Source organism: Diorhabda sublineata, chromosome 10, assembly GCF_026230105.1.
Source record: "Diorhabda sublineata isolate icDioSubl1.1 chromosome 10, icDioSubl1.1, whole genome shotgun sequence".
Classification (NCBI taxonomy): Eukaryota; Metazoa; Arthropoda; class Insecta; order Coleoptera; family Chrysomelidae; genus Diorhabda; species Diorhabda sublineata.
In genome coordinates, this window is record NC_079483.1 from 14,098,321 (window position 1) to 14,110,605 (window position 12,285).

A 12,285-nucleotide genomic window follows, 5' to 3' on the forward strand; every position below is an offset into this window, starting at 1 on the left:
AAGTTATCGTCTTCAGAAATTGTTTACGAAACGCGCCTCAGACAGTGTAATTGTGAGTGTTGGTGTAGTGGTCGTATAAACAGTGTTTGTGTTAATGGTGTCATTATCTTATACACTTATTGAGTAATCTTGTTCCTCGCTGATTTGTTCTTCACACTTTTCATGTTTCGTTACTTTTTTTATTTGAATTTGAGTGACTTGACGACTGAGATCATTGCCATTGACCAAATAGGTAGGTCTTTCGAGTCGATGGACCTGTGAATTTCATGTAGATTATTGTTGGAACTTCGTCAGTGATTTGCCAATCGGTCGCGTATGGAACGCCTTATCATAGTTCTTAGATCATTATGAATTTGTAGTGTGTCACTGAGTAGGTTGGCCGTTGAAACTTCTTTTGTAGCTGCAAGTTCAATCCCATGTAATCCGGGGTGAGACGGTATCCAGAATGAAGTAATGGTAACATTAGAGCTCGTAAGACGGTCAATAGAGTAATGATAACAGGATATACGAGATACATTTGTCTAATGGAGTTTATTGATGTAAGAGAATCTGTGCATATAGATGATTGTTTGTGATCAGAAGATGGGAAATTCCGAGCTTAGAGGATTGCGTATAATTCTCTTGGTAGACACTAGCGAAATATAGTTGTTTAATTATTGGGTGTGCATTGGCTACAGCAAAACCTACGCTGGTCTCAGATTCAGATGTATTAGTATATAGAATTATATTGAGTGGAATGAATAACTGTTGTTTCAGTGTATCGCTGTGTGTTTAATGCTTAGGGAATAAAATTAGGGATATATTAAATTGTGGTTGTTGTTTTATCCATGACAGGATGAGTTAGGAATGGAGGGGACTGTCTCAGATTGATATTGATTATTAAGGGTGTATCGTTTCTATTTGTCCTATTTCTAATTTTACCGACATTTCCCGTGTTTCCATATTTACCTCACAACTTTGAGAATTATTTGCTTAGATTCATTTCCTCCGTATTTATAAAATTCAATATGTCATTCCTTGTTATTTGTAGGTTTAATTCTACATTTGTTGGCTTAATTTTTTCCACCTTTCCATCTTTCTCTATTAACTTAATTTATCTAGATTAATTTCTTCTATTTCTTTTCCAATTTCCCTATTCAATTTTTCATATGTGATTAACATGATCCTCTTATCATGAAGTATTTTCCATGCTTTATTACAAATTAAGGAACAATTTTACAGTAATTACCATTTAGGTATCAGTTTTTTTATGAAATTTTTCATTTATTTGAAACCTCCATTAAATTTTTAGTGACTGTCTATGTATTTTGATAAAGATTCGAGTTCTAAGAACCTATTCTTCAAATAACATCACAATACGTTTTTTGGCATCTCTAAATTAATAGATAGCACCGCGTAGTCATCATATTCGTAGTTTTCAAATATATTTACAGTATTAAATGAAAAATATCAGAATTATAAATATTGTAAATACTTTATAGTAAACATCCGGTTAATCATATTCGTTTTCGATTTATGTTTGGTATTTATGCATAAGGATACAAGTATTCAAGATATTTATTAAATTGCTTTATCTAATGTGCAGAGTAAAGTGTAGTTGTCAGCTGATTAAAATATTCGAATTAAAAGTAGAAAGGCGAATAGTTAGCAGTAAATCAATGTAATAAAACATTTCAACTTCGAAGGTATGTAATTGTTTTTATCGTAAATTATTGCTAGTCGAGCAAAAACCTGAGTCAGTGAAATATCCGTATTTCATCTATAAATGTCTAATTATTTTCCATTTTATTGGTCAACACACACCTAACAGGTTGATGAATCTTTTCATGATTCATTTCTTTTCGAAATATCTATTGTTTCGTAATTGTTGTTTACGAAAAGACAATGCGTGTCAAAAACAAAAATTTTGTATTTCCAGAATATGTTCTTTCTTTATTGCCCGTACTAATATGTTTATACATTGTTTAATATTTTTTTAATAGAAAATAGGCTTTTATATTATATGTTATCAACATTTCTTATTTTACCGACATATAATGAAAAACTTGAATAAATAGAAACGAATCCGATTCAATGAAAACAAATAACAACTTTACTTTGACTCCAAATTTTGGATATTAAGAAAACTAGATATAATTTTTAAGTTAATTCTGGACATATAATGGAAATTATTTTAGATACCTAAAGCTCATCGTTTTGTATTTAAATGGATAATATTTACGTTTATTTAATAATAAATGACATAACGTGATTTTTTCTACGAGATAACTTTTTACCTGTACCCTGTTTGTCATTTATTTGTTATACAAAGTAACCGAAAACATAGCACCCAGTATTATTGAATTACTGTGACTTAGCATTAGTCGAGCAATCGATTAAAATTTGAGAAAAATACAACCCTAGGAAAAAAAAGGAAAAATTATTGTGTTATACTTCCCCGATGTCTTATTCGACCTTATATACGAATATGTCGGGTATATCCTTAATAAGATATTAGATATTTTCTTAAGATATCTCATTCAAGGAAAATTGTATGTCATGTCGAAAAGCATCTGTGTCCTTGATGTGTTTTGTTAATCAATCGACTTAATTTGTCCACAAATTAAACCAAGGTAATTCTGGTTACACGTAGTCGTATATTATCTTGTTCAAAAAGGCATAAGGCAAAAAACACGTCTTCTAATGTATGCTCAAAAATATAGAAGAAGAAAAACTATTTTTTGGGTACCTTCTTATTTTTTTTATGAGAACAGACGATAACACAAAAACCACTCTGAAGATATTGTGATATAAAATATAATAATATAAAAAAATTGAACGATGTTTTTATTAGTGTTTTTTTTTCAGATGCATATCAAAGTAGCTGTCCCTGTCCAATGCAATCGTGTCCAAAAAACGTACATACTGGACCTCTTACTGGTGATTGTAAGAGGTCTAATATTTCAAACGAATCGATGCCTTTACCGCCAGTAGCTTTGGCACTTCCTCTTGAACCCGCAAGTGCAACGGGTCCTCCTAGTCCTGCAAGAGGGTCAGCTGGCATGCCACCTCCACCATCACCAGCCGGTGCGACTTATCAAGCTCCACCACCGGTTCCGACGAAACAGGAATCCGATTTAGTTAATAATCAAGAACAGTGTAAAACAGAGAAGAAAAGGAAAGCTCGAATTGGAAAAGCAATGGTAAGAAACAATATAGCAGCCAACTTACAGCAAAACACCATGTTATTGATGTGTGGCAATTCACAAGATTTCGTTAAACGGGAAATTGAGAGTCCTCAAGAACAGGTAGCAGAAGAAAAAAGAGAAATCACCGATGGCGAAGGAAAGAAGTTCTTAGAGAATTTGCAACATCCGTGCACGAAGATTGAAGAAATGAAACAAGAAGAATCTCAGCCTGAAATATCGGTACAACCGAAAGAAGAAACAATAATAGAAGAACCTCAGAAAGATCCACTAAATCCGCTTCCTCCCGTTATTAATACAGTGGCAGAGAATGTTAAAGTCAAAAACATGAAACGAAAACTATCCATGCTTTCAGAAAAAGAACCTAGCCCAGAAGTGGTACCAGTGGAGAAGAAACAAAAATGTGGGTCCTACAAATTACTAATTAAGAAAGAAACAAATACTGTCAGAATTAATAACGGTAAACGGAAACTTCTAGGAGAAATGTCTCAGCTATCTAAAGCTAGAGAAACAAAATTAAAGTTAAGAAAGCGAACGAATAAAACTCTTAACAATGGGAACACAATTAAGCGACAAAAATTCTCAAAATTAACACAAACAAATAATTCGAACTGTAAATCAGGATTTCATCCTTCTACTAAAACCAAAGAAAAGAAATTGTTGTCGGTTAACAAAGTCAATTCTAAATCCATATCCGCGCCGGAAGATAAAACGCTCGCGAAAAATAATATAGAACGAACCATAGAAAGTGTAATTAGTGTCGTTTGCTTAAGGACACGCGAAGAAAATACCGCTAAAACCGAAAAGTGCGGTAAACAACAAACGAACAAACCGGTGATAAACAAAAAAAGTACAAATAAAGGTGTGGTATCTAAAAAATTCAAGACCAACTCCAAGAAAACGGAAATAACCAGAAGAAAATCAAAATGCAGTGAAATTGCAGTAACACCTATCAAGAAACCATTAAACGTACCAAAATGGTCAAACGGATGGACGTGGGAAGGAGAACCGTTCGAAGCTAAAGTATTTTTAAATGTAAGTTAATTTTTATCACACATAAACATATTATTTTGAGGTAAATTGATGAATGAAAACTGTAATAAGGGCGTGAAGGTCGAATAACCGCAACAATTGATTGTGGTCAAGAATTAAATAACTGTTTATATTGCAGGTGGATACACACTGTCAGAAAATATATATTAATCTTTTTGATTTATCGATTCAATATACATCGACAAACATAAATTATCACCACCCTATTTTCAAATATAATATTTTGCTAGCAAAATACTTGCACACGTTAGATTTAAATTGATAATTATTGTCATCCACGTAGAACTAGAATGCATCCAGAAGACAAACATATGATTAAAACAATATTGATACATATAGTTATTTATGAACAAAAGAACTAGGAGTTTTTAAAATTCTCGACGTTTCTGCTCCTACTTTGATGCTATTATCAAGAGAGAGTGAGGGTAGGGTGATTATTCGTTCATTGTTAGGAAGTAATCCGATTCCATGGTCTCAAGTTGCATACTCCACATAACAGATTACCTTTTTTTGGTTGATTCCAAAGTCTCAATCTGCTTACTCTTTGGGATTTCATATCTTTCCGATGCATCTTCGGCCTGCTACAATGCCAACAATAGCATGTCTTCTAAAACCCCCCGAAAAATCGACGCCCTCACATTTATTAACCCCTCCTGCCAATAATGTACTTGCCACGCGCGCCATAAAGACAAAATCTGCCAATAGGTCCCTATATTTACAAGGTCCAGGAGCTAGCTCAACGGTTAGCTCAAGAGCAGCAGTGATAGTATTAGTGATCCCGGTGTTGTCGATGGTGAATACTTTATCGCTTATTTTCATTAAAATCACTTTATATTTTTTGTTTCAACCGTCACTTCTTTGGTGAAATTCCAAGGAGTAGGCAGGTTGAGACCTTGGAATCAACCAAAAAGGGGTGATTCGTTGCGTGGAGTAGACAGATTGATACCACGGAATCGGATAACTTCTTATCAATGAACGAATAAACACATTACCCTTGCCCCTCTCTTGATAATGGCTCTAAAGTGAGAACTGAATTTTCAAAATTCCATCGCGATCAAGTTCGTTTGTTCTTAATACGGAAACCTTTCCAAACATAGTTATTTATGTATCAAGAGTACTAAGTAAATATCTTAGAGTGTATGCCTCAAAAGGCCTAGTCCACACCCTTTCTTTTTGAATAATAAATATTTTTTGAAGATAATTTGATTTACCAACTTTTTCTTCATACCTTGGTCCAAAGTGCGTATCTTTTGCACCAATTTCGAGCAGAAAGTTGAGGATTCGTGCATTGATAAAGCTGCACTTTCACTCTCTGTAAAAGCGAGGGCAAAAATGCTTTCATTATCATGACTGACATTATTTTATGCGAAAGATATCTCGATATTTTAAAAAATTTAAAACAAAATTATTTAGACCGCTTGCCATGACGGTGGTCCTGCTCACAATTCAATCGTCATGAATACATTTTTAGAAAAGCAATTTGAAGACAGGTGGTTAGCAAATAATAATCGGGGTTACATAAAACAAGAGGTTCTTGACAAGCCTTAACAGCTAGAGAAGATTGTGAGCTAAGAATTTGAAATTTCGTGATGATAGATGATAGCCGTGCGACGAATGAAGGCGTACTGTGAAGGGTTGGAAAATGCATTGAAGTTCAAGGAAGCAATTTTGAACATTTAATTTAAAACATCAGACTTTTTTCCTTTGGCTTTTAATTCTCCATAAAATTTTTCAGCATATCTTATTATTGTCACAAATGGTTTAATTCGATTAACTTTTGCTTAAAATGAAATGAATAGCTTCAAATTGTTAAGGATTCTTCTAACAATGTGCGATTTCGATCGTGGTCTATCTGGATATCTTACTGCAAATAAAGTACATGTTCTTGTAAAAAATTTTACCTTGTATTAAAATCAAATTTACATAATCTTGAAATAGAAAAATAATTTCTAAAGGTCCGCAACAAGAATTTTATTACAAAAAAATTAATAACTCAAAAAGTATGCATTTTTCGAAAATATACTAGAATTTTACGTAGATTTCAAAAATGTATTAATATACAGGTAAATGTGTGTAAATAACAAAGTTAGAACCGGAGTCGGCCATCTTTAAAAATATTTTATTTAAAAAGATCGTATCCGAAACCCCAAAAGTAGAAATTTTCATGATTTTACTATAAGTATTTTGCCATATACATATAGTTTTATAATAGTTATTTATGCAACAAGTGAGTAAAATAATACTTTTTTTACGAGTAGGACAGTTTGGCAGCAATTCCTACGAGTGAAAAAAAGTAGTATCATATAAAATTTTTTCTATGTCCGTAGACTTAAAAAAATTCAACAAAATATTTTGTAATAGTAATATTGAAAGTACAACTGTGAGCATTATTAATTTGAAATGAAGAAAAAGTTACATTACTATTGGTACTTGAATTGACAACATTTAACGAGTTCAAAGAAGTTATATGGTCTATAGTTGGTATTAGTACTTATTGAATGTTGCTTAATGTGGAACTAGTTGTTCCTGTTAAAATTTTTGGGAATGCGGAATGCATTTTGTTTTTCATTGAACCGTCTACGTAACCCTCCGCAACTGTGTTGGATTTCCACCCACTTGCTTCGTGCTTCTTTAGTTGAATTATATCACCACTGGAATTCACTAATAGAGACGCCGAAGTTTAATCTATTGTCAGATATTTCATTAATAACAGTAAATCGACGTTGAACATGAGTTTTTCTGTCAGATACTGTGATAATTAAGACATTTTCGATATTATTAATATCGTTATACTTCATTTTATATAATGCGTCCCTCCGCAGAGCTCCTGCGATTCCGAATATTTAAGCAAACTGAATATCTGAATTTTTTGCTGTCGTATCTTATGAATAAAATAATGATCGTCAACAGAAACTTATTAATTTCACGGGGGAAAATGTTTTAGATTTTTTGGGTCTATAACCAACTGATTTATTTTTCAAGTATGTTTGCAACGAGTTTCGAGTATTTACCATTTACTATTAGGGTGCCTTTCAGTTTTGAATAAGTCGACCAAAGTGTTAAAAACTTTCACATTTTGGATTTAGTTTTAAAGTAAGCTAGTAACACTCTTTCTGTGAAACTGCTTATGGCTTTTTTAATACGCCACACCATTATAAAGAATAATATTCCTTTAAATAATGTTCCCTGGATTTCTCAGGGATAAGATTCATAGTCGCTGCAGTTTAAACTTCCTTCACTAGTACTTTTCATCACTAATAATAAACTTCACTCATTTTAATTAGACACGTTACGGCACTTTGTTTAACGCAAAAGCGTGAAAAAATGAACCGCTGCGGTACATTTTACACACTTTTTGACCGATTCAGGAATTACATTCTTTATGAATGCAAATGAATAAAAAAAACCGTGAATATTATAACGGACGTGGAAAAAAGAATTTTATAATCCGGCGTGATTTGGACTACACGTCACAATTTCAACCAAATGTCACATTATGCGCTGCCGTTTGGATTGTAATAAATAAATCAAAGAAAGAAAAATAAGTGACGTACGTTTAATTTTCTATAAATATTTATTACATATTACAACGGAATTTGCCAAGAAATTCATAAAGAACTTTTATTTATTTCAACAATTTATGCAGTAACTGTGAGATCATTTACAAAGTTTGCAAACATATATTGTAACTTTACGTTTCATTTGGGAATAGCAACGTCTGCATTGCTTTCTTGGAATTTCTCCGACTCTTTTCTCCTTGTACTCAGTACATTTCCAAATTCAGACTGATCACACACAGGAGCACAAAGAAAAGATGACTGTCTCTGTATTCTTCCTATAACAACGAATACACGGTAGTCATCGGTGACAAATGGGGTCATCTGAAAAGTAGTTTCTTATTCTTATTCACTTTTTGAAAAAAATATTTACTTACTAAAAATCTACTATTCAAATAATTATGTACCATTATTTTCCTCAACGATTTCTTTATTGCGTAATATTTTTCCATAAAATCAGTTTTTCAAAGACCGAAACAAATTATAGATATCAGTGTAATAGCTCGATTAAATGGTGGAGGTTGTGAAATTTTCCAACTAATTTCGGTTAACTTTTAGTGACTCACAAATGTTTGTGGCCTGCTATTATATTGAACACCTCGGTGCCCTTTTTTGAATTCGCTTCTGTTATGTTGTAAATTGATGACAGTATAGTATTGAATCGGCTGTTTGATCAGGTTCGATACTATTTCATAGTATCTAATTTCCTTCTACTCACACTATACACATAATATCAACTTACGGTTCTTTAATCAGGCCCTGCATTACTACATTCACCACGCTCTGACCACGACAATATGCATTCAACATTCATATATTTCATCCATTTTACATCGTTCGTTATTTATCTTGTGAGAAATGACTCAATTTAATTGTATTTTGAGATACGGTTGATTGGATTTTGTACACCAATATTTAATGGTATCAGCGATGTCGCGACTGTTGCCGATTTATCTCGATCAATTGCAAAGTTTCATCGACTTTTCTAGTGAGTTTTTCCACCGCGTAAATTTTCATACTAAGACTACACAGTCTTTTATTTACTAAAAAAGTATCACATATTAGAAATTTCACGTTTATAACTTTTAAAGGAAACACTGAGTAATAAAACTCTCTTCACAAAAATGTAACATCAACTATCACCTGCCAAATTTGTATCAGATTAGTGGTTCTCAAAATACCAGCACCAACACTATAAAAATATGTAAAAACTTTAAATAACCTATTATTCTCATATAAACAAAAATTAGAATTGCACATGGATAATGAGCAACTAGCTTTTCAATACCTGCCATGATAATATTATATTAAATTACAGGTAAAAAAATTTTTTTTATTGGTGTTTTCCGCCATATCATTTGACAACTATTTTATATTGATTACCTTGTCATTTTGCAATCATCTCTATTAGCATACTTTGATACAGTACTTAATTTTCTTTGTTAACCTCTTTCGAGAATATATTTCATTTTTTTTGTAATTGTCTCTCGGCAAAACATTTCACGAGTTCATAACTGATGATTGGAGCACAAATATGGTGTCTCCACAGTACATACCCAATAAGAACGTCGGCTTGCATCTAAATTTCAGCAACACAAATTTAGTTCTGCCGCTTACCAATCGTGTGTCATTACTGTCAATGTCAATTGTCAAGATAAATTGTCATTTGCTTAAATTTCCCAGACGCTTTCCTGATGTGTGTTCTAAAAGGAAAGAATTTTGTAAAATTCGATCCTTAGCATCAAATTATCGCTTGTGTGGAAATCAGAAATCATGAAGAATAAATACCTTGGTATATATTTAGACATACGCCCTATATTAGGTTTAACTTACGTAATTTATTTATACATTAACTATTCAATAATATTCGCTAAAATATTCACTCATATTCATTTACTAACTTAACATTTAATTTATTCAAGTAAGCTTCCTTGATCACTCGTCGCTGCACCGATACTTTCACTATGATAAATTATTGACTTTCTTAGGCTACTAGGCTATCGCTTTATATATACAAAAGCACACTCTAGATCCTTCAACTTCTGGAATTCTCTGGTTTGCCGTAAACATACCAAAATGGTTTTCTTAGAAACTGTCTGTCTGTTTCATATAATTAGCTCAAAATAAATACAAATAGTCGCCGCATTCGCCAAATTTTAAATCCAATAACGTATCAGAACAGGACCGGTTTCACGGTTTATATTTACAAATTTTAATAGACAATATTTGAAGTATAAAGCTATCCCATCCATTCCTACCTCTCATTTGCCTTTATTGTCTATTTCCATCTATGAAGATCACAGTTATGCCAAAGTTCATGACTATATAGTAAACCAACATTCATATGCTGTAAATACAGGTATAGTTGACACTGATATGATTGACGAAGAGCATCAAGTTGATAGTCCATGTGTTCATATCTCAACATCTGGCAATTTACCTATAGGAGAGCCATTGGAGTTTTCAAGTGAATTTTCAGACTCCATTGTTATAGAGAAAATTGATAGTTTTGACCAATAAAAATCGGGTTTTTTGACTGTAGCTGGTACTAGTAAGAACAAATTAACACCTAAGGAAATCGTTTGTATCTAGTTTATCCGAATACAACCTTAAAAATATCAAAATTTAAAAACATGTTCTTTACTCACTTATGATGTGCAATCTGACCAACTGAACTACTGTTTTATTTCTGTTTAGTATTTATTTACATATTACACTTTTCACTTTGTTAGAAAAATATGAATTATTTCAGTTTTTGTTTTAAAAGTGATATCATATCCACTAATTTTCCTTGTTTTAATTGAAACTTTATATAAATATTATTTCGTGCATAAAAGTTTCCCAGTTCTTAGATGCTTTCTATCGTGAATTTAGGAAACTGCGAAATTGGAACTGGTTGGTTATGAATAACATAAAATACAGTTGTAAATTTAAATGAACCGCGAAAATAGATTAGTTCTGTCACGTACCATCGAGGGCACGGACATCGAAAATCCGGCATGTTCCTTCTACTGAATAACAACTAATTGTTTTGCATTTCTTCTTAGGGTATGTTCTGTGTGCTATCTTCTAGAAACAACATTTCCTCGATATGAACATATTCTTTTCCATCGGAATCAACCCAGATGTCTGTTTGAACTATAAATTTCAAATCCATATTATAAAGTGTTATGATCCTGTATAATTTGATATTATATTAATCTTGTTTATTTAGTATTTAATACTGTTTGAGCCATCCTTGCTACAATACCATCAATTCATCCAAACTAATCTCGCGTCCTGTGTAATATATTTCATATACCTGCTCGATAAACAAAATTACCGTACCTATTATTTATACAGTTGATCCTTTGGAAGTTTTGTAACCTAATCTGAAATTTGTGCAACGTGTGGATACCCTATTTAGAAACGAATTTCTATCGATATTGTCTGAAATCCGCGTAAACCAAACATTGAATCTGTTTTCCAATAATCTTATATATGGTCAATTTGTGTAGTTTCCATATTTACGTCCTTCCAAGCACAAAGTTGCTATTGCATCGTCCGTAATAGTATATTCAATAATTTCGAAACGACGATTAGTTTAAGTCAGTTTCCAATCATCACTATATGCAAATAGCATATGAAATGCCTTGCATGCAATGCCATATTATCAATAATAGTCCAGTGAAAATAGAAATTTCGAGAGACCTCGGGTACACCAATAAAAATATAATCCCCATGTATATTAAAAACGTTATTCAGGTCGAAGTTAAAATTTTCTAATACAAAATTGTTTTTTATGAAAAAAATAGCTCTAACCAAAACTGTGGATTTTAAAATTATTATAAAAATGTTCCTCGTGTTTCCAAAAATCATCATTCCAAAAAATTCGCCATTCTAAAAGTTAAAGAAAATGTATTCAACATGATATGCACATCCATGAGGTACTTGGTGCTTTTTTTAACGTGGTACGATCTATTAGAGAGTTTTAAAGTAAAATTTTGTATTTAATGTATGTTATTTCATATAAAAAAATAGCACAGGTACGTAGAATAAAAATACAGGAATGAAATGGAAAATGAAATATCTTTAACGCCGATTATAAACTTGCTCCTATTAAAAATTCAATTTTCCGACGTCATCTGAATTTTTCCGTCGATGTTACGGTAGAAGAAATTTGGATACACGATTATATCCCAGAAAACAACAACAAGGCGAAACAAAGCACTTCATCCGAAGAATACGATCAAAAGAAAGCAAAAATCGTTTTTTTACGGACAATTAAATTATAGTAATTGGGGTTTCATTTCATTTATTAGTTGTAATAACGGTGTAAAAACGACGGCATTTGTTCGTCCATAATGAAAATGTACCTTCCCGTTCGTGTACTATTGTTGCAGAAAAGATAACTGAATGGTTTTACTATTTACTAGCTTGAAAACAAATGAAAATCGGATAAACACATATGAGTTTTTTTACATTATTTTCACTTGTAGGTGTAATACACT

The 12,285-nt window shown here is 32.1% G+C and overlaps 1 protein-coding gene across 2 annotated transcripts in view; it reads left to right on the forward strand.

Moving 5' to 3' along the window:
- LOC130449310 (uncharacterized) overlaps window positions 1-12,285 on the forward strand; it is a 207,252-nt gene that overhangs the window by 180,761 nt on the left and 14,206 nt on the right. For both annotated transcript variants that reach the window (XM_056787043.1, XM_056787045.1), the window contains exon 8: window positions 2,848-4,220. In XM_056787043.1, the coding sequence (XP_056643021.1) occupies window positions 2,848-4,220 (1,373 nt within the window). The remainder of the gene's footprint in view (window positions 1-2,847; window positions 4,221-12,285) is intronic.